General features: G+C 40.8%; 1 protein-coding gene across 1 annotated transcript in view; it reads right to left on the bottom strand.

Annotated features, from left to right (window-relative positions):
- RHOBTB3 (Rho related BTB domain containing 3) overlaps positions 1-18,847 on the bottom strand; it is a 51,984-nt gene extending 33,137 nt beyond the window's left edge. Inside the window, exons 1-5 of the mRNA XM_037032423.1 lie at positions 18,460-18,847; positions 18,059-18,287; positions 13,087-13,273; positions 4,662-4,816; positions 1,445-1,556 (exon numbers count right to left, since the gene is read on the bottom strand). Coding sequence (XP_036888318.1) covers positions 1,445-1,556; positions 4,662-4,816; positions 13,087-13,273; positions 18,059-18,287; positions 18,460-18,461 — 685 coding nt within the window. The 5' untranslated portion in view covers positions 18,462-18,847. The remainder of the gene's footprint in view (positions 1-1,444; positions 1,557-4,661; positions 4,817-13,086; positions 13,274-18,058; positions 18,288-18,459) is intronic.
- Positions 18,848-22,158: the final 3,311 nt, after the last annotated feature.

Below are 22,158 nucleotides of genomic sequence, written 5' to 3'. Positions count from 1 at the left end.
ATACTTATCAAGTACTTCATTTTTAAAGCAAAGTCCACAACAAATTGATCTGGATAGAGCACTATTCTATTGCTTGTATCACAAAATTGTGATACCAGTGGATGCAATTTTATTAGTTTTTAACTTTATTTTCTTTCAGCCTTGTATTATGAACATTCGCAAATATTCTGAAAGTTGAAAGACTGATACAATAAGCACACGTTTATCCTTCCCTTAAAGTCTGCCATCATTAACATTTTGTCATTTTTTGCCTTAGCTCTATTCTTTCTCTCTGTCTGTCTCACACAACACTCACTCGCACTGCTGAGCCATTTGAAAGTTGCAAAATCATCAAAACATTTTGGCTTTAAATACTTTCAAATTCATAAGCCCTGGCTGGTGTAGCTCAGTGGATTGAGCACAGGCCTGCGAACCAGACGATCATGGTTCGATGCCCAGTCAGGGTACATTCCTGGGTTGCAGGCCAGTTCCTGGCAGTGGCCAGTTCCCAGCAGGGGATGCACGAGAAGCAACCATACATTGATGTTTCTCTTCCTCTCTCCTTCCCTTCCCCTCTAAAGATAAATAAATAAAATATTTAAAAAATGCTTTCAAATTCATCTCCTAAGAAGGGGCAAGTCAAGGGACATGTACAGAGGACCCATGGGCATGGACATCTGGATGGGGATTGACTGTGGAGGAGGGTATGTGTGGGAGGGGCAGGGAGAACAACAGGGGAAAAATATGGGACAACTGTAATTGAACAACAATAAAAATAAATTTAAAAAAAAGAATAATAATAATGTCCTGGCTGGTCTGGCTCGATGGATTGAGCACCAGCCTGTGAACCAAAGGGTTGCTGGTTCAATTCCCAGGCAGGGCACATGCCTGTGTTGCAAGCCAGGTCCCCAGTGTGGGGCACACAAAAGGCAACCACACATTGATTTTCTCTCCCTCTTTCTCTCTCCCTTCCCCTCTGTCTGTGATTAATGACATCCTATTAATCACAACAGCATTATCACACATAAGAAAATTAACAATAATTCCATAATATCATGTAATTTCTAGTGCACATTAAAATTTTATCCAACTGTGCCATGAATGTCTTTTAGATGTTTTTATCAAGCCAGTAGCCAATCAAGGTTCGCGCATTGCATTTGGTTGTTATTTCTCACTAGACTGTAATCTAGATAGCTCTCCACAACACACACTATTTTTAAGAATCTATATAGGTTCAAGTTTTTAAGACAGCAGTCCTCAAAATACAGTCCAAGTACCACCTGCTTCCAAATCACCTGGGAGTCTTGTTGAAAAGGCAGATTATAGGCTCCAACCCAGGTTTACTGAATCAGAATGCCAGGTGAGTCCTAAATATACTAAAATTTGAGAACAATTGCTCTAAGACTTGTAAAATGGTCTATAATAAATACCAACTAAATGACTAGATATCAGCTAATAAATGCACCTGGTTGTTCAAGCTGGGGTGGTCTAATTCCATGAAACGAGTTGCTCATTTTCCTTTTCTTCATTTTTTCACTTGTCTTCTGGTTTAAGGCTTGAATCATAAAATACTCCAACTAAAACATGAATCAAATTTTAATTAAAGCTCCAACAAAGCTGTGTATCTGACATGATTATTTGCACCCAAATCATATTTGCCCAATGTTTCCAATGCCGGTGCCATCTACACCGAAGCTTTAGCAAACACTTTCCAACACCTTTTTCGGTTTTAAAAAAATGTTCCAGGTAGGTCAGATTGTACCTTGTCTAAACATAACTTGTCTATCCAATTGAGAAGGAATTGTTTATTCCCTTGAATAATCAAGAAAGCTGAGCAATAAAACCATGTCACCGTCAACAAGTGTCTCTCCAGTAACCGTGGCAGTTGGTATTAGAGAAAGTTGAGGCAGAAAGACGTTTGGCTATGTCGCATATGCTCATATCAACTAGGGAAGTTCACATTTGCTCTATTTTTTCCTGAATAAATTACTTTGAAGTATATCCCATATTTTATAAATTTAAAATCCTAACCATATGTACTCACACAGCTCCTCACAGGCCTATGCTTTGCTGTGAGGCTTGACACAAAAGTACAAATTCTGGTCCCATACCACATATCCAAATATTTAAATGATACAAACTGTTACATAAAAGATATTCTATCCTCCTTCTATGACAAATATATGATCATAAAAGCCAGGAAGACCAGGGTCAGATTTAAATGTTCAGACTCCTCAGAGTCTCAAGCAGCAGAGGAGAGCTGGTCTCTGACTCCAGGGCCCCAGACCCTCTTCTCTTCCTAGCCCTTTTCCCATTTCCTGCCTTGAGGCGGTGTGTGCACAGACACAGATGTCCATGGCCACACAACCAAGCTCCATCCACTTTCCCTTCCCCAGGTCTCCATACACAATCACCCCATGGCCACCTCTTAGGTCTGCGAAGGCACTCACCAGCAATGTGGCCCACCTGCATGAGGAGGGACCCAGGAAAGAAGCCTGCACAGGCCTGGGAAACAGACTCAGGGCCTGCTACCCAGAGAATTCTGGAGTGCTGGGTTTTGGAACACAGTCAATACAACTCTCTTTTCTGTGCTGATGGAAATGTTCTGTAGTTACCTGTGCTAATTGATGCAGTAGCTGGTAGCCGCACATAGCTACTAAAATGTGTACCTGAAATGTGACTAGTGTACTTGAGGAACTGAAAATTTTTTATGAATTTAAATATAAATAGCCACATGTGGCTAGTGATTACCACATTAGATGCTGCAGATCTATGAGGGCTACCAGCTCTCGTGGGCACATCCCTTGGCTCCAGAGTCTTGTGCCCCGTGGGGAGGGTACAACTGGAGGAGGGCTAGATGGGGCCCCCTGAAGCTCAAGGGCACAAGCCTCTCTCGCCCCAATCTGACCAGCAGTAGCACAGCTCGTCATCACTAACTTTTAAGCACAAGGTTTTAAATGTTGCTTTCACTTTGACATTATCACCTCCATGCATATTCTTATGAACATCATTACTTCTTATGCTCAAGATCTCAGTTGTACTCTTCTTTTCAAGAGTCTAAAAAGAAAGCACTCTGATCTTATTTCCACATTCTTATTAAGTCTTGAGTTAAGAAAAAAAGGAAAGCACCATGTTTTTCTTCCAACATTGGACCACATCTTCATTCCTCATCATGCATCCAACCCTAGCTATAACACTAGGTATTAGGAGCAAAGAAAAACAGAGGGGAAAGAAGAGAAAGAGAGAAGAGAGAGTGGGAGTTGGGGGGTGGGAAGAGTGATCTTGAGAAGTTCAGGTTCGGGAACCCGAACGGGGAACAGCAGGCTTAAGCACTCCCCTCCCTGCTACCCGTGCCAGGAGAACCAGCCCCTTCTTCTCCAATAAATGAAACTCAACTGTCTTCCCCCAAGCCCCCAACGCCCTAGGTATTTCAGGAAAATATAAGAGTATTAAACCAAATTGAGATGTTTTTAAAGCTACTATCATATAATCTGCTTGACAGGAAAATTAGATTTCACCCCTGTCACTCCTTCTACCCACTGCTTATCAATACAGATAAGTGGGACAAAAGTTTCTCAATCATCGATAATGCCAGTATTACGAGTATATCTCCCTTAATAATTGATTATTACTGTTTCTCTCTAACACTGGGGGAATAATAGCCATTTATATTTGATGGAAATCAGAACCATTTATATTCGGTCCTTATTTTATCTTTGGTTCTTATCTGGAGCTTAGTAATAACTCCAGAACAAATGCATCTTCTACAGTTATCTAGGGGAACCTCAACATTTCCGCATCAGCCAGCACAGTGAATATTCTGGCACAGGGAAGGGCACCTGTTGAGGAGCTAGGATGCTGATGGGGAAGTCCAAAGTGCTCCTGCTTAATGCAGGCTTTACTTGGTTGAAACCTCCTACCAGTGTTTCCTACATGTGTCTATTAAAAGACGTCACGTCTTAGAGGGTTGGGAAGATAGTTCCAAAGCTAGTTAACACTTACATGAGACAACTCGAGTCTCCAGCCATACCACCCTCAACACTCCCAATCCTGTCTGATCACGGAAACAACTCCCCAGTATTCTCCGAGGACCAAGCCGTCCTAACGCTGCGGGGCAGGGGCCGTGTGCTACACTGGGCCTCACGGATGCCTGCAGAGCCAGGCAATGTCACTGCAACAGGGCAACGGACTCCGCTCCCTGCTTACCCAGCAAGAGCTATTTTACAGGTAGTTCCTCTGGGGAGCTTTGAGCAACACCAAAATCAGAAGTACCTGGAATCTTGATGAAACACACAAAGGTAATTCTTTTCAAGTAGAAGACAGAAATGAAGAAGAACTTTCAAGACCACTGGTTCAGGATGCCAAGATAGTTGAGCTATTTAAAGGTTGCTATTAAAGCTGACATCATGGGTTTGTGTAAGTAAACATGCTTTAACAAAGTGGCACCAAATAAAAAATTCTAAACCATCATACTAGGCAACAGAAAATGTTTCATTTGAAGGGAAAAATAAAATCACCATTTTATTCTAACAACACCTTCTTTTCCACTTACACACATATTATTTCTCAAAGTTAAAACTAATCATGCTTTTAAAACTAAAGTTCTAACTGAGGTTCTGGAAAATAGCTAAAGCGCGCCCTGACAAATGACGCTGATGTACGTAACAGGAATTCCCACTCACCACTCCTCCAAAGTACTTTCCTATGTAGAAGTCGTCAAGGCTGTGCAGCTCCAGGTAGGTAGCTCCTAGCTCTTTGGCGAGTTGGATCCCTTCCGTTGTGCTGACACAGCTCCCTCTGTCTGAGGTGCACAGAGGGCATGTGCAAGGTAAGTCTTCTGGGAAAATAAACGGGAGAAACAAAGAGCTTTGAATTTAAACAGAAAGAAACCCATGTACATAGACGATCTGAACGTTAAACAAGTTAAACGTTAAACTGCAAGAAGAATAAATGGTATTTTACAAAACAGAAGAACTTAAAATAGGTGACTGAATATTTCCAAGGCTATTACAGTAACTGTACCGTGAGCCAGTAATGGCTGGACCACTTCCTTTTAAACAGCCTTGACATCCTCAGTATCAATACACATTGAACAGATTGGTTGCCCACAGACACCATAAAAAACAGTGGGTTGTTAAATCTGAAATATGTTCACCAAGTCTGAATAGACCTTATACTTTCAGTTTAACAGAATCCTCAATTTGACCTGAATCTTCACGAGAGAGTGAAATTGCCACCATCTTTGTAGATTTCCTATAAAGTGCATTCTTATCAATCCAAACATTTCAATTATTAGACTCTAAAGCATTCAACTGCAAAGAACAAATCCAATCACTCTTTTTCTTCAAGATTGAAATACAAAAACCTGAAGGAATAAAAAGTATTTATTCAAAATGTATATTATTCCAAGATTCATGGTTATATCATGTCCAGATCTGACTGGGAAGGTGCTAGACCAAGCTATGTATAAATACACACTCCATAATAAGGCTCAAAATGTATGTTCAACCCGGTATTGGTTGGCTAGCTTCATTTTGTTTCATGCCAAAGCATCAGATATGTCACTGTTTAAAGGCAGCCAAGGCAGAAGCGGGTAAATCTATTTCTGGAAATGCATGCTGTTGTAGGTTGGCTTCCCTTGGAAGCAGACTGATGGAAATTGGTGTGCAGGAGGGTTATGGGGCTGGGGGTGACCTTGGAAACAACTCTTCTCAGCAGTGGAGGAAGTCGGCCTGGGCAGAGGGAAAATGCAAACTGCAACAGAGTTGCAACAGGGACCTCCGCTGATCCTACCGCCGGCGGGGCTCTGGAGCTTACGTGGCCCTTAGGATGGTTCCCCATTCGGAGGAAGGCAGCTGGACCTTTATATTCCTAAATCCACCAGAGATTAGAGGAGGACTGCCACGTGGAAGGGCATAGCCTTGGGCAAGCAACTTCTATCAGCAGAAGGTAATGTCTGAAAAGGGACTCAGCTACATGGCAGCAGGCACCAACAGGCCCAGTGACAGAAGGATTAGTAACAACAGTGGCCTTGAAAGGGCATCTGGGAAACTCCCCACAGCAGCACAACAGATTTCCTGCCAATGAGCGCACACACATGGTGCACATACACGTACATATAGTGGATATTTAAATATCCACTATAGTACATATAAATATCCACATCCACCATGGACGTTTAGCACATGTTCATAACATGCATGTAGTTATGTGTGTGCACACACGACTGAAATAAGTTTAGCTCCACTGGAAGGATTTTAGAGCTCAGAAACCATGTACCTACTCAAGTCCCCATTTCACAGAGGAGGAAACTGAGGCACAGAGAAGTAAAGTGACCTGTCCAAGTTTCCTTGTGTTAGAGATGGAGAAATAATAAAAAACTGATTGTTGCTCCCCCTGATAAAGGAACATGAAAAATAAGCTAAAAATTTAGTTTGAGTAAAGAATTACAGATTTCAAATATATGGTGATTTAACAAGTTAAGCTTGAGTCCTCTAAATTATGTCGTAAGTTCTACTCTGACTTTCTGCATTTACTTTTTCTAAGAAAACTTTAGGTTTGGAGCAGATAAAGTTTTCACACAGAATTTAGCCTATTTTGAAATTGGTATTTCACAGTCTTTACAAAGCCGTCATCAGCAGTGTCCTTGATTTTCTGGAGACAGAGGGCTTCTTAGATGGCTACAAAGGTCTCCTTATGTCGATGGAATGGGGTGGGCAGGCATTAAACTGTATTTCTATTCAAAAATAAAGCAAAGTCAGTAGTGTTTCAAGTGGGAAATTAAGTGAACATAATTTAAAATAATTTTTAACCAATAATCTGGATTTAAAGGAAACCAATTTCAGGTGTAGTCCAGCGGAGGCGTCTCCACCGTGAGCAGCCACAAGCACCTTGGTGACACACAAGCCTAGACAGCTCCTCCTTTTCACTAATCCTTACAGAGCCTCACTGTCACAGAAGACATTTCTTTCTGTCCACACACACACAAAATGAAAGCTGCTTAGTCATTATGTGTTGGGTAGGACAATGGACAAAACATTTACGGATTAAAGAAACCTTCACGGAACATGTCATCGGGAACACTGAGGACCCAAATAACTTTAAACCGTGGTGCCTTCTTTAGGAGCTCGCTTCTGTGAGCCGACCCTCAGGATCAAAGACACTTTGCAAATCAGAGTGCTATGCTTCTAGTTAACATTGTAGGTTTTTTCTTATATGTTGCCTTTGTAGTCATCAGTAAATGTGTATTATTTTAAAGCAAACACAATGTACCCTGGAATTCAAAGGAATGGCAAGTCTTTCAAAGCAGTGGCTTTGAGAACCTTACAATGTTGCCACTGCTGAAACTTTCAGAAATCCTTGTACGAATACCAGCCTAGCAATGCACTAGGCTTTGTAAGAGCTTCAAAGAGAAAAGAAGACAGTATGACAATTTTTAGGAGCTGAAGGTGATGAATACACCCTAGGCATTGTTGGGAAAATTCTTTCTACTTTAAAGATAAATGCAATATTCACTAAAAGCCAAAACTTTATTCAGAGCTGAGAATGAGGAAGAAGATATACAGAGTCTAACTTGTCAAAACATGTATAACAAAGGAAAGAGATGAGACTGATTGTGTTTGCTGAACTAATTCTAAAAAGAGATCAAGAGAGGAGATACCAGGAGTTTCATGTATTACAAGGGATTGGCGGGTGGAGGGGAGACAATAAATGTCCTTAAGTTGAACAGACAGGTTTAGCTTTGTAATTACTTTGTGATCAAATCTTAAATGGTAAATTAAGTTCATCTTGTCAGTGAAATTTATTTTTTTCACTTAAGTATATCATTCACAAAACCATTAAAGCATTCTCTGGACAAATAATTATTGAACACCTACTACATCAAATACTAGGGATATAAGAAGACACAAAGAAAAGAAGTTCATGGTCAGTGGAACCCAGACAGACTTGACTGCCAACATTTACAATGTAAGTACTAAAAGAAAGTTATACAAAATCACCATAGGAATGGAAGAAAATTGACTCTGCCTGGGGAATTATGGAAGAGGTAGAGATCTAAAATATAAATATGAATTTGCTATGCAGGTATGATGGGGTATACACAGAGGCACTTGGTATTGTAAGACAGAGCACATGCGGAAGCCTGGACGTCAGGGAACGCATTCACTTCCAGTTCCAAGATGGCAGGCGATGCCCTCGCCGCAATCTCTTCTCTGTCTTCTCCTGCTGACTCACAAACTAATGAAATACAGGGAGTGGGAAGAAAAGGAAGCGGGAAGAAGAGTGAGGGAGAAAGGAAGAAGAGAAGAAAAGGAGGGAATCGGGAGGAAGGAAGAGGAGGAAGGTGGGAGATGTGCATATACAACAACACAAAAAATAGAGGAGAGATTTTCATCAACTCAGAAACACTAGGAGGGCCTGAGAGACTGCAGGCAGACAGCATAAGACCGGGGAAAGCTAAAACTCATTGCACGGGTAGGACTTCAAGTTCTGCACTGCGGCAACATCAAGGGCGGAGGGTGGCTAGGTGGAGGTGGGCAAAGGAGGAGGGGAAATAGGGACATCCGTAAAAATAACAGTAAAGAAAGAGAAGAACATTCACTGCTCAAAGATGGTGAGGGGGAAGGAGACCCCAGGGTGACCCAGGGGAGATTGGCTGGAGTGTCGCAGTGAAAGCGGACAGGCCTGCAGGTCCGTGTGTACCCTCACTCCACCCCTTCCCCAGACAGCAGATGCGCGGAGGAGGAGAAAGGCATCAATCCAGTAGGGAATCCAAACTGCAACACTGGGCAAATCAAGAATTATCAAATGTTTAGGAAGCATCCACACCATGAAGTCAAGTCTCCTCAAATGAAAGACATAAAGTGCAACCCCCCTCAAAACCAGACTTAACAGAGCAATCAAAACAGAATCTTAAAATAAGAATGGACCCAGAAGAACTAATTTGTGAGCTGGGGGAAAAAAACAAAACACCAAGAAATTCTCCCACAATGGGACAGGGAGAAATAAAAGGACTGGAAACATGAGAGAGAGAGAGAGAGAGAGACAGAGACAGAGACAGAGAGAGAGAAAGAGAAATGGAGGGAAGATCCAGAAGCCTCAATATTAGCTTAGTAAGAGTCTCAAAAAGAGAGACTAGAGAAAATGAAGGGACGGTGGTATCTGAAGAAGTCAGAAGGTTGGGATTTTCCCAGATTTAAAGAAAGACATTAAGTGTTTCCAGTAGTTCAGTATGGTGGGCATGTGGCCCAGAGGGTACACTTATCTTGTATTTCAGATAAGACTTTACCATAGAAAATTACTGAAATGAGATAACAAATATTGAATTGGAATAAGGGTATCAATGGGAACCCATGATTTTATACACACACACACACACACACACACACACACAGAGGGTCCAGCAGAAGGAATGCCTGCTTGAGTGTGGTTGGTAGGGTAATAACACGCACATAATAACTTATAGTTTTAATTTGAAAATTTCACCAAAAATGTCACATGATGTGACTGAGTGTGATTAGATTATGTTACAGAATTACATGCCTATGATTTTGTAATAGAAACATGTGTTATCTGGGCCAGGCCCTGTGTGTGTGTGTGTGTGTGTGTGTGTGTATGGGACAAAGCCAATGGATAGAGCCACGTATATATGGACCTAGAAGCCATGACATCTAAAGTAATGAACATTCCCACAGCCCAATTTTTGGTTTCTAAACATCATTACTCATGATGAGGAACCAGGGTTCCTTGAAGACCGATTCCAGGGCTGGGGCAGGCAAGGTCTAAGGTGAGCCTGGACATCTTATGCCAGAAAATAAGGAAGGACTCAAAAATCAATTGGTGTTAGCTTGAAGAGGCCCTCTCTAGGAAAATTTGGGGTAATGTGAGCACCAGAGAGAATAATGAGAAGAACAGTTTATAAGATACTGAATTTAAAGAGCAAGTTCATGAATCATAATGATTCTAAAAGAAAGATGGAGCAGAAAGAAGGGAAAGCTGTGTTTACAGAAGGATACCAACTAGTAAGTATAGAAGGAGTGATTTAAAAATTGCTTTTGCAAAAAACATCACTATTTTGCCCCCAAAATTGCTGACTGCAACCAGAGTTATCAGACCTGAAGGAATTGTGCAATTAAATAATGAGCTTGGGTTCTTTAAAAATGTCAATGCTATGAAAGACACCAACTTCCCTTCCCACCCTAGTCTCCGAAAGGTGAGGGAACTATTCTAGATTTAAAGAGAGTAGAGACACATGGCAACCAAATCCGATGTATAGTCCTTTATTTCATCATGATTTTAAAAACAAAACAGCTTTGGAACAATTGGGAAAATGTGACTATTTTAAATAACAGTATAATGGGTAACAGTTACATTTTTGAGGGTGACAGTTGCATTCCAGTTAGTAGAAGAATAACTTTGTTCTTAGGTGATACAGGCTTAAATAATTAGAACTGAAGAAATCTCATAATGTCTACAATTTACTCTCCAGTGGTTCAGAGGAGAAAAGTGTGTGTGTGTAATTTCTGGGGTTCATTGTTCTATTCTTATCAATTTTCTTAGGTTTAAAATGTTGCAAATAAAAGCTGGGGAAAAAGAAAAGAGTTTCTGAACAATTTGGTGCATTGAGTGTCACGGTCTGACTTGTATTCTGGGATGATTATCCTGTGAGGATGTGCTTCAGAAAGAGGCCAGGTAGGAACTGGAGACTAGAGGTCAATTTACCACGAAGCTTTTAAAAAAAGCTCCAGCCTCAGGCCCTGTTCTTGTGGTCCTTACCAAAGCCCTGGGAGGAGCCTGAGCGTCAGGCTCCCAGGGTCACATGCTTTTGTGAAATTTTCAAGATAAGATATTTTAGCTATGTCTAGTTAAGACAACTGTCTCTTTCCCATCCAGGCCATTTCACCTTGTGTCAGGCAGCTCTAGAGTAAACAGGAGCATCTAAGGGATCGTGCTAAGAGGAGTTTAGATTTAGGTTTAGGGATATATTATTTGTAGTTCGCAGTCACTTCCTTGCATGGTTAAGTGTCCTGGTGTAGGAATGGCCTCTAGGCGTGCTCTTGCCACCCACTGTGCTAAGCCATTGGTGTTATGGCACAGAGTGGCCAAGTTGAAGGACGAGAACAATACAAATTATAGTGCCAGGACCAACGCAGACAGTGAAGAAACATTCAGGGGAAAAACTGATCATTTTCTTCTTTCCATAGAACATATTAAAAAGTGGTTATCCTACGAAGAGGTGATTAAAGACTCTGCACCCTCTAAAATATAAGAAAAGTTAAAGAAGTGTCAAGGTGTTAAGTAATAGAAGCATCTTTTAACAACCTGTGGTACTTGACAGCTATTTAGGTTTGTAATTTGTTGTGGTTTCTTTTCTCTTTCAATTCACTTTAAATATATATAGGTACCTGTGATGGGGGGGGGGCAGTTCTTACAAAAAAACTCTAAAATTGTATGTTCCAGGTCCTACAAAATCTGGAATTGTCCCTTTAGCAGGTCAAAAAAGAAGGTCACAGTGACAGATAATTAAATGACTATAATCTGAAATCCAATGAAGATGAAGAAAAAAACAATGAATTTGAGATCTATTTAAAATACAGAATCTAAAGACCTTCTTACTCAACTGGCTATAGGGAAGAGGAGAAAAAGCTGGGTTGGATGATTCTAGTTTGGGTGAATGGATAGGTTTGGCATTCTTCACCAAGACAGGGAATTCAGGAGAGAAAGGAAGATGTCTGTGGAGCTCTGGGCCATAAGAGAGACGAGAGCCAGAGAAACAGACTGGGTAATCACCAGTGTCTGTACAAGGCAAGGACAAGAGATGACGGAGTTCACAGTCAAAGTAAAGAGCAAGAAGAGGTGAAATCAAAGGATGGAACATTCTGGGCAACAACTACAGGATGTGTTGGTGTACGTGTGGGGGGCAGTGTTGGGGAACAAGAAGACAGAACAATTGGGAAGGAACAAATAGCTGTATTTTTAAAAAGATTTTATTTATTTATTTTTAGAGGGCGGGGGGAAGAAGGGAGAAAGGGAGAGAAACATCGATGTGTGGTTACAGGTCCTGGCCTGCAACCCAGGCATGTGCCCTGACTGGGAATCAGGAGGAAAAGGTGTGACTGAATAATTTCAAAGAGAGAATTATTGTTGGAACTTATTAAATTTGGCAATAAACATATAAACTAGCAACCCTGACTGAGAACAAACTCAGTGTAATCGTAAAAGTAAAAATCAGACTGAAGAATAAATGGGAAGTCAGGAAGTGAACTCAGGAAGTGCGGATAACACTTTTGCAATTCATGGCCAGCCATGAAAAGAAAGGTAGAGAAATAGAGAAGATGTGATTTCAAGGAATGGTCACACCTACTTTTGTAGCTCGACAACCCTACTCCTAGGTAAAAACGTAAGCAACATCCAAAGGAGCAGCATATTTGTACAATGGAATGATACGTAGCAATCAAAAGGACAAATGATAGATAAGCACAACATGGACGAATCTCAATAGTATTACACTAACTGAAATTAGACACTAGACATTACATACTGTATAACTCCATTTGTATGAAGTTCAAGAGCAGACAGAACGAACCTATGTTTTTAGAAGTCAGAATAGTGGCTACCTCTGGAAGGGTGTTATTAACTGGGAGGAGGCCAGTGAGACACTAAGTGCCACAGATGTTTCTATATCTCAATCAGTGTGATGGTTGCGTAAGGAAAAATGAATCAAGCTGCATTCAAAGATTAGTGGACTTTATGTCCTCACTCTGCTATACCACAATAAAAATAAATAAAGGAATAGAACTAAAACTTTAAAGTCAGCTTTACTGAGAAAATACCATTAAGAATGACAAAATATCACCAAGTGAGAGGGAATTCTGCGTTGGCCCTGAGATATCTGACCCAGCACAATCAGAGCAGAAGTTTGCAATCCCTTCCTTTGATGTCTCATTAACATATCCAAGGATGAAGAGACAACAGCTGGCATTTGAACCCACAGTCATTTGGGGCTTTTTATCAAAAACTGCATTAATAGTTAATAAACTTGGTTCTATTAATAATTAATATGATACCTGCCCTCTCAATATAATAAAAGGAACATTAAATACTTGCCGTTCTGCCTGGTCCCAATGGCAGCGATAATCACCGGAACTGAATGTGATGACCTTTTTATCACGGGGATGTAATTATCCTTCACTTCGTGGAATGAAATCTTGTCATTCACATTGTATTTAATCACAATGATGTCGGCGCCCCCAATTAGATTTCGAGAGGTGTACCAATCGCTGTCAAAAACATCCTAAACCAAAATGCAAAGAGTAATCTTTAGTCTGTCTTCAAATTGATCGTGAAATAAACTGTAACACAGTAATTTAATTTTTTCCTATATTTCGAACTTTTGGGATTCACAAAAAAATTTTATTTTACAAAATAACTACATAATTTTAAAAATGTTTGAAGTCTACCAACTCCTCTATTTTTAAAAACATTTTATTTCTTTCAGCTTAGACGACCAGGTAGTGGTACATGTCTTACGGAACTCCCAAGAGCCTACCGAAATAAGAAACCTCTTTCAATAACTGTATTTAAAAATAAGCACTTTGGGCAGGGCTGGGAATATAAGACAGAAAGCTATACCTGAACAAGAATTAAATAAAAAAAATTAAAAAAATAAATAAAAATAAAAATAAGCACTTTTTTGTTTTAAAATTATGCCTTATTTTTATCAACTAATAATTTTAAGAGCATAACACTATACATTAGACACAAAAGCATCGTCTGAGTAAGGAAGCTTCGAAGGACTTTCTGCGACCCAGTTAGACACTGCAGAATGTTCAGTGTTGTTTGCGATGCACTGTGAATTCTGTGGAGATCGTATATTGTATCCATATTTTAAAAATTCATTTATACTATTCTTCTTCATGTATCCTCTGGACAGCACTGCATACCTGAAGTAAGGACATGCACATGCACGGGGGGGGATGCCTCCACAAAAACATACAGTATCATAAGGGGCTAACGTGGTAAGGAATATAGTGGCAATTCATGTATTTTGCTTATATAAATTTAAAAACTTAGGATAAGCCCTTCCAGTTTTGAAATCCTTACTTTTGGGCTACAGTTATATTACTTCTATTTAGAACTTGGACCAAAAATAATTCATTGTGGATGTGAGCCCTTAAAAATTTGCCCTTTAATGTTTTAAAAATAATTTTTCAAAGTTTCTGTGCATAGTGGTATAAAATATCTTTATGTGTCTTAATACCATTACTAAATATGCCTAAGTAGTTTTTTTCATATTCTAGTTAACCACTAATCATTATTTATGTTTTCATGTGTATTTAGTATGTATTTCTACGATATAATAAAATTGGATTAGGAAAATAGCTTTGCAGGCAAATCTGGTCCAATGTCTGTGTGTGTGTGTGTGTGAGAGAGAGAGAAAGAGAGAGAATAAAGATTTACTGGAACACACATACACACAAAGAAAGAAAACAGATAGCTTGATATGGCTAGGTGGTCCAAAAACTGTAGGACTATGACAGTTTTCACTTTGAAATATGAGTTTAAAACAGAGTTAATAGTGTTGAATCAATCAATAAAGATCTGTGCCTGTGTGTCAGAGCTTTTAACCTATGATGGAAAATTCCGGAGAAGTGATTCACAGCAATGCCCTTTGGCAGAGAGCTGCATCTCACCAGTACCTCCCCAGGCCTGGCAAAGCCTTCCTATGCAAAGCCTCCCTATGCCTTCCCAACCCACCCATTTCCTACAAGTACACTCAAAATAACAAGAATTACAGAATTTTTAGCTACACATACCCTACTGAAAGTAGGATGAATACAGCATTTTAAAGGAAAATTAACCCCCCTCAAAAAAAACCCACCCAAAGACAAACTATAGGAATATAAAGTGCAAAGTCTTGCACTTAGTAGAGGGTATAACAGGGGGGAGAAGTGAAGTAAGACACAGATCAAGAAAATGTGAAAGCTTCCCAGCAGAGCTCTGTGCTAATTTCCAAATCCCAAACCACAAACCCACTCAGTTCCAACTGTATCTGCTATAGTGTGGGAGCTCCAAGTGTGCAAGGATAGCACGGCAGAAGGACAGCAGAAGAACGGTATACAAAAACTAAACATAAGTAGGATCAATATTAAGTGTCCATTTAACTCTGGGAAAACAAATCAAAAGTAATTTGTTCTTTGCATTTCAAATAATTCAAAATTCCAGCTACTAGAGAGGTGTATGGGGAGTGATGAGTGGTGGGACAAATATTTAAGAGAAAATGTCATAAAAATATGTTTTGGCATCATTAACACTATGGTACTGAGACTACAGAGTCATAAATAATTTAATTTTAATTTCTATTTTATTTTAAATATAAATCAGAGTTTCAAACCTTGCGTAAGAAAACTATGCATGTATTACCTCACTGCTTCTGGAATTATTTCTGGTAAACAGGAAAAAGTATAGAAATAAAATAATACTGCAATAAAGAGGGTGGGTTTGAGAAAAACATATCAAAAAATGAACTACATAAAATAAATTTGAAGCGTATTTATTTTTAAAATGCCAAGTACATATGGCAAAGATCCAGAGTAAGACTACTGATCTATAGAAGAAAGCAAGAAAAAAGAAACACAACTATCTCATTCCAGGTTCAAGGAAACAACACATTTCTTCTCAAACAACGTCAAAGAGAAAATGCTCCACTGGTTTCTAGAAATATGAAGGAAATAAAGTTTTTCCACTCTTTGTAAGTCAGTTTCAGGATTTCCTTTAGGAGGTTATGCAACACAAGGCTTGGAGCCACATTTGTAGAATAAAGCCCATCTTTAAAAACTAATCCGAATTTTTACAGCAAAACAATGATTTTATTCCACTTGATTGTGGGGCTGCAAACACAATACTTACTAAGTACTAACAGTTCTGCATCAATGTACTTGTTTAAAGATTTGTTTGAATCTTGAGTGATGCGTGGGAAAACTATTGTACTCTGGCTTAGCTTCAGTGATACTTGGCTGTACCAAAGTTGTCATAAATACTCTATTATTGTAGTAGCTACCACTTACCAGGTGTCTATCACGAGCTACCTTCTATATTAAGATCTTTTACATGGACTCTCATTTACTCTTTGGCATGGCTTTAGGAGGTACGGATTCTTATATTTACTTTATACACAGGAAAGGTAAGGCAGAGAGAGGACAAGTGACTTAGCAAGGAACACAGCTACCAAGTAGAAATATGAGGATCTGAAATCAGTTCCTTTTGATATCAGAACTTGTGCTTTATCTGCTCTGCTATATTTAATATTCTGATGAAATACATGCCAAATATCAGCTGATGAGTATGAGTACAATCAACTTTAATATCTCTGATATGCTTTTATTTAATGCCAAGAGAAGAAAATCACCTTATGAAGAGTAACTGTACAAAGTATTCTACTATATCTGTGGACCATAATAACCTATAAAACCATACCTGGTTACAAACTCAATGCCTTCTATAGGGCCAGAGTCTAACCAAACAAGAGATTAAATCAGCATGATTTAACATAACAATCAGTAAAAGGCAAAAACCCATACTACTGGGGCTTATCTAAATCCATCCAGAAGATTCCATTTACTACAATTCACGGGATTACAAGAATCGCTGTTCGCCAAATTAACAACATAAAGGGGAAAGACTTAACATCTCAAAGAAAAAAACATAAAAGGTAACCCTAACACCCTAATTCAGCTTATTTTATTTTCCCTCCATTTTATTTCCTGTATTTAGTCAACATTTGCTCAGCTTCGTGTAAAACCAGTAAGTTTTTAGACTGTACGGCCTTTCTTTCACAGTGCAGTGACCACGTTAAAACAAGTGTTTTATTTGCTTGCACGGACTCCAGTCAATAAATTCTCTACCAATGTGTCTTATGATCAGTCTCACTGCTGTCATAACCAGGAGTTTAATAGCATCACAGTTATTGAAAAAACCTGTTTTTTAAATTTATTTTAGCCTGTTAATATAAATTTCCCTTTAACCACACGTTTGGACAAGTGATCTTTTGTTTCCATAATATGGAAATTTGCATAAGAAAATGTTATATGTAAATTCTATACATTTCTTTAGGAATGTATATTAGTTCCCTATAGCCCCTAATTCAGTTTTCAAGATATGCTGCTTAAATGTAAAAATCTCACATAATGATAATTTCTATTTTCTTTTTTCAGACACTAAACTGTGTTCTGTTACAAAATGTAATGTTTAGTAGCAATATGACTTAAATACCAGTAAAGAATCAGGCATTTTTAAACAGGATGAAATGAAAACATTTAAAAATATGATGTTACTGTATACTTAAACTTAAGTGTCAATGAGAAAATTTCTTTCTCCTTTTATCAGACACTCAAGAATTATATTAGAGTTTATCGACTTCATTACAATTCCTGTCAATTATTACAAAATATAAAGCTTTTCAAAATTCCAAGCAGTATTAGTAATATCATTTGCTTTATGAATCACTAAAGACAAATGCCTAATATATCAAGAGGGTCTGCATTATTACAATTAGAAACACTAAGAAATTTCAAAGGTAGGTAGTAATATACATGAGTTTTTAAAAATTAATTCTCAGTCCCTGTCTCTCCTTCTCCTTTCCAGGGTCCTATTTCTGAACTGCCCCAGTGAAACGTTTCTTTGCCTGTGTTGAGTTCTCAGAGGACTTTATTTTTAGAACACTAGGTATTACACTATCACTGACAGGGTAGGCATAAAAAAACATTGCTCTCTGCTGGTGAAACTTAGTAACCCTGTCCCTTGTGGCTGGCACATGGAACTGTCAGCGTCTACCCGGGGACAAGCTACAGTCCTAAAGTGTAAACGCTCCACTCTCCCACCGAGGCTTTTTGCCTTCTAAGAGTGCACTTAGGGCTGTTCCCTGCCCCTTGAAACAAAGAACCAAATGTATTCCCAAAAGTGTTCAAAAACTCTCCCTGGGCACTTCATTTTCATGAAAGAGGGAAAGAGGGGAGGCGGGAAAAAAAAATGAAAAGAAAAGCTGCGTCAGTGTCATCCCAGAGCAGCTGCCGCGCCTTACCCAAACGGGGCAGTCGTGGACCACCAGTTTGACGTTTCCAAACGCGCTGGCCTGATACTCCGTGAACACCGGACGCGCGACGCTGCTGCCGGTTGCGTTCAGCAACAAGCTGCTTTCGTCCCCAGAGACCAGCGGGCTTCTTCCCAGGTACGTACGGATGAGCCCCGACGGCCGACTGTCCTGGTGAAAGGAGTCCCCCTCGTTCCCCAGCGCCACGATATGAATGGACCTACAGGACGGAGAGGGGCAGAGGGACGAGTCGCGTGGTCAGCGAGACGCTCCGCCTGAACGGGGAGCGCAGGCGGCCGCGCGGCCAGGTCAGGCGCGAGCCCCTCGCCCTGGGGCGCACGCAGCAGCGGCGCCCGGGCAGAGACAATAGCAGGACCGCGACGCGCACGTACATGGTCTCGAATCCAAGGGCAGGGCGGCGACTCCGAGAAACGCGGCTCCCCACGGCCTCTCCGGCCGGTCCGAGGCGTATTTACCCGCAATCAGCTCATTCCCCGCCACGACCCCCTCCAGTGCCTCCACCGTGGCGCGGCCGACGCAGAGCGGGCCCCCGCCGGGCAGCGAGCAGGGGGCCGGGGCGCGCGCGTCCGGCGCGGAGCGCGGGGCCAGCAGTCAGGAAGTGCCCGGGAACATCCCTGCCCGCTCCCCGCCCCCCTGCCGCCCCCGCCGCGAGTCGTGGGCTCCCGGGCGCCGCAGCCCTGCTCCGCCTCGCTCCCGCGGCCGGACAGCTGTCGCCTTCTGCTGCTGGTGCTCCTCCTCCTGGCCTTACAGGGGTTAGGAGAAATGCTGGGCCTCCGCCCCCTCGGCAGGCCGGGCGGGCGCAGCACGTGCCGGCCCCGAGACCAGGCAGACGCAAGGGACGTGCGGCCGGCGGAGGCCCGGGAATCCGGGAGGCGGTGGATACAAAGGAGCGGCCCGGGCGAGAGGCCGCAGAATATAAATGAATAAATACAGCGCTCCAGCCGAAGAGCTCCGGATCGCCAATCCGCCTGCAGCAAGTTTGTTCAACTCGAAAGGCTGTAACCGGAGCCAGGGAAAGGGGGGCGGGGGGGGGACGGTGAGGGCCCCGCGCCCTAAAGACCGGAGAAAAGAGGTTAGTGAAGCTAGGGATTCGAGCCGGTTGGCCTCTGCAGCAGCCCATGCTTGGCACTGACCGAAGTGTTTGACCATGTCTGTCGCTTTGTCATTTGTCAACATGCGCTTCAGCTGTTTTCTAAAATTATGCTTGTGAGGCGGGCGGGAAAAAGGCAACATTCATGCTGGTGCAGAAAGGGCTCTTTGTTCACACACCAATTTGCTAATACAGCTCTGCGGGGGATTATTTACAATTTCAAGCTATATTTGGCATATATTACTAAAAACTGCAGGATTTTAAGCGCTGGGGATTTTACTGCGATGCGTGAGGTGTTGAATGCGTTTACAAACTAAATGCTAGTTTACCTTGAGATTTTAAAAAATACGCATTGTGGCTATGTATTTCATAATAGCCCCCAGACGAACTGCAGAAATAAAGTTCATGCTAATGCAAAGATACTTTAGATTCCATCAAGGTTATGAATGTCTCTAAAGGGCCTCAAACTAGCTCAGTGCCAATGAACGCTGGAACCTACTAATCTCAAAAAGGGCCGGAGGTTACTCAGCTTCTGCATAAACATGAGAATTCTTACAAGTGCTCTGTGGAACGAGTTCTTGTTTATCCCTTTATTCATTTATTTTGCCCTACTTTAAAATTTTGCTGCTGCTTTTCTCAGCAGAGCTATTTTGAGGGTACGAAACAGGAGGTACTGAGGAGGGCGCTGAAAAGACTGGGGTAAGAGAGGCCTTCTGAATGCGAGCAGCTTTTTATTATGGGCTCTTGTTCCTCAGATGGAAATTGTGTTCATAGTTTTTTATGTTCAAATAGGGTGTGATAGGAGGCATTTTTTGGTAAAATCATTCTTTTAAAAAAAATCTCCTTTCCCTTGGTACTCAGGATAATTTATCTTTTAGTCTCCAGAACCCAAGCCATCCTGAAATATTTGAGTACAGGATGTACTTTTCTTTTGGGTCAATAGAAAATACATGTTCTTGTAGTCCTCCCCAGTGACCACAGGCCAAAATCAAAGACACATAATGGATGAGTGGATAAAATGTGGTATATACATACAATGAAATATTATTCAGCCTCAAAAAAAAGAGAAGGAAATCCTATCATATGTTACACTGTGAATGGATGTTTAAATCATTTTACTAAGTGAGTTAGCCAGTCATAAAATACCAAATACTAAATTTTCCCACTTATATGAGGTGGCTAAGGTAGTCAAACTCTTAGAAACAGACAGTAGAATGATGGTTACCAAGGGCTGGAGAGAGGGGGAAATGGGGAATTAGTTCAATGAGTATCATTTTAGTTTTGTAAGATGAAAAAATTGTAGAGATCTGTTGCAAACAAGGGGCATATAGTTAACATTACTGTAATGTACAGTTAAAAAATGGTGAACGTGGTAAATTTTATGTGTTTTATCACCACTCCAGAGAGACACAGACAGACAGACAGACTGACTAGGAAGTGGCGAAAATGGAGGCAGGATGCATTTTTTCCCTCAATTACTGAGTGAGCCAGACCTGTGCTGAGTAGGCATGGGAGATACTAAGATACATGAGACTCAGTCCTTACCTCTGAGAAGCTAAGTCTACTACTAATGGTCACTATATTGTGAATATTAATGTGTCTGACCCTTTTGAAAACATACTGGTTTCTTAAATAATTATAGTACAGGCTAAATAACCTGGTAATAGAGGTATGTACAAACTACAACAGTAAGGTCCAGTGAACATTAAAGAGAGATCTGTGTGTCTTCTGTGTCATCAGAGAGAAGTTCACAGAGAAAGTAAGCATCGTTTTAGGTCTTAATAGATGAAAAGGAGCTTGCTAGATTTGGAGGAAGAGGAGGTTGGAAGGGAAGTATTACTGGAGAGAATGGACAGACGTATGCAAATTACATGCAAAAGTGTAGACATGGAACATCATGGCTTGTTCTGGGAACAAGAGCTGAAATTAGTGCAGGCAAGCAGATTCCTTTATTACAGCAGGTTGAAAAGAGAGTGATAGAGACTTTCCAAGAGATTTCCAAAGGCAGACCTAGTGATATTTATGTCATACTTTGGGAATCCCTATACCAAGCTCTGTTTATGTGATGAAGCCTTGCTAAGTGCTGACCAAAACCGGTTTCTCTTCCAGGACCCATAGCTCAACCGGATGTACCAAAGTGTTTGCACAAAGATAGGGCCACATGATTAGTTCCTATCAGAGGAGTATAATCCCTGCAGTTAAGAGAAGGTATGCCTTCTCTACTCTTTTATCTTTCCATCCACCAACTGGATGAAACCAGGCCAGCCTTGACACCATGTGCTTGAATGTGTTGGTCCACAGTGTGGAAGAAGCTTGGGTCCCTAAATGAGTGGGTACAGCATAGTTTCTTCATAGCATGCCTTGTACTGTGATATGAATGAGAAAACAGATCTTTACTGAGTTCAGCCAGACATTTTGGGGTCAGTTTTTACAGCAGTTCGTGTTACTTTTCTTGTTAGTACAGTATCACAGATGGTCCATTTCCTGATATCTTAATGATTTTTCATAATTACCTTAAGACATTTTATTAATTAACAGTTTTGTATTTGATTTATACATTTGTAGTTTTCTTCATTTGTAGCATTGTTATTTTTTTAACTGGGGTGTAACAAATGGATTATCATCTATTCTCCAACCTCGAGGAACTGGGGAACACACAAGGAAGTGCCTCCAGCCCAGACAACATGTTTTCCTGTTTTCTCAGCTGAAGGGCCATCACTTTGTATTCATTTTTAATGTTCTTATCCTCAGATAAAATGTAGCCACATCTGAGTGTAAGGTACATGGGCAGTAACTCCGTGAGCTATTATTGGTCCCCATGTTGTGAGTAGGAGGCGTGCCAGCCTTTAAAAATGTGCTGGTCCTTAATGTCTAAAGAGGGAGCAAGTGTCAGTAAGGGCAGGTGTGAGGAGCTGGGCCTGGCATAAGATTTTTCCAACTGTGTTTCAAGGAAACTAGGTTTCCACAGAGAATCTTCGAG

Source organism: Sturnira hondurensis, unplaced genomic scaffold, assembly GCF_014824575.4.
Source record: "Sturnira hondurensis isolate 20B ecotype Veracruz unplaced genomic scaffold, ASM1482457v3 Scaffold0021354, whole genome shotgun sequence".
Classification (NCBI taxonomy): domain Eukaryota; kingdom Metazoa; phylum Chordata; class Mammalia; order Chiroptera; family Phyllostomidae; genus Sturnira; species Sturnira hondurensis.
The sequence above is the reverse complement of the archived record's forward strand: the minus strand, read 5'-3'. Positions and strand labels throughout refer to the sequence as shown.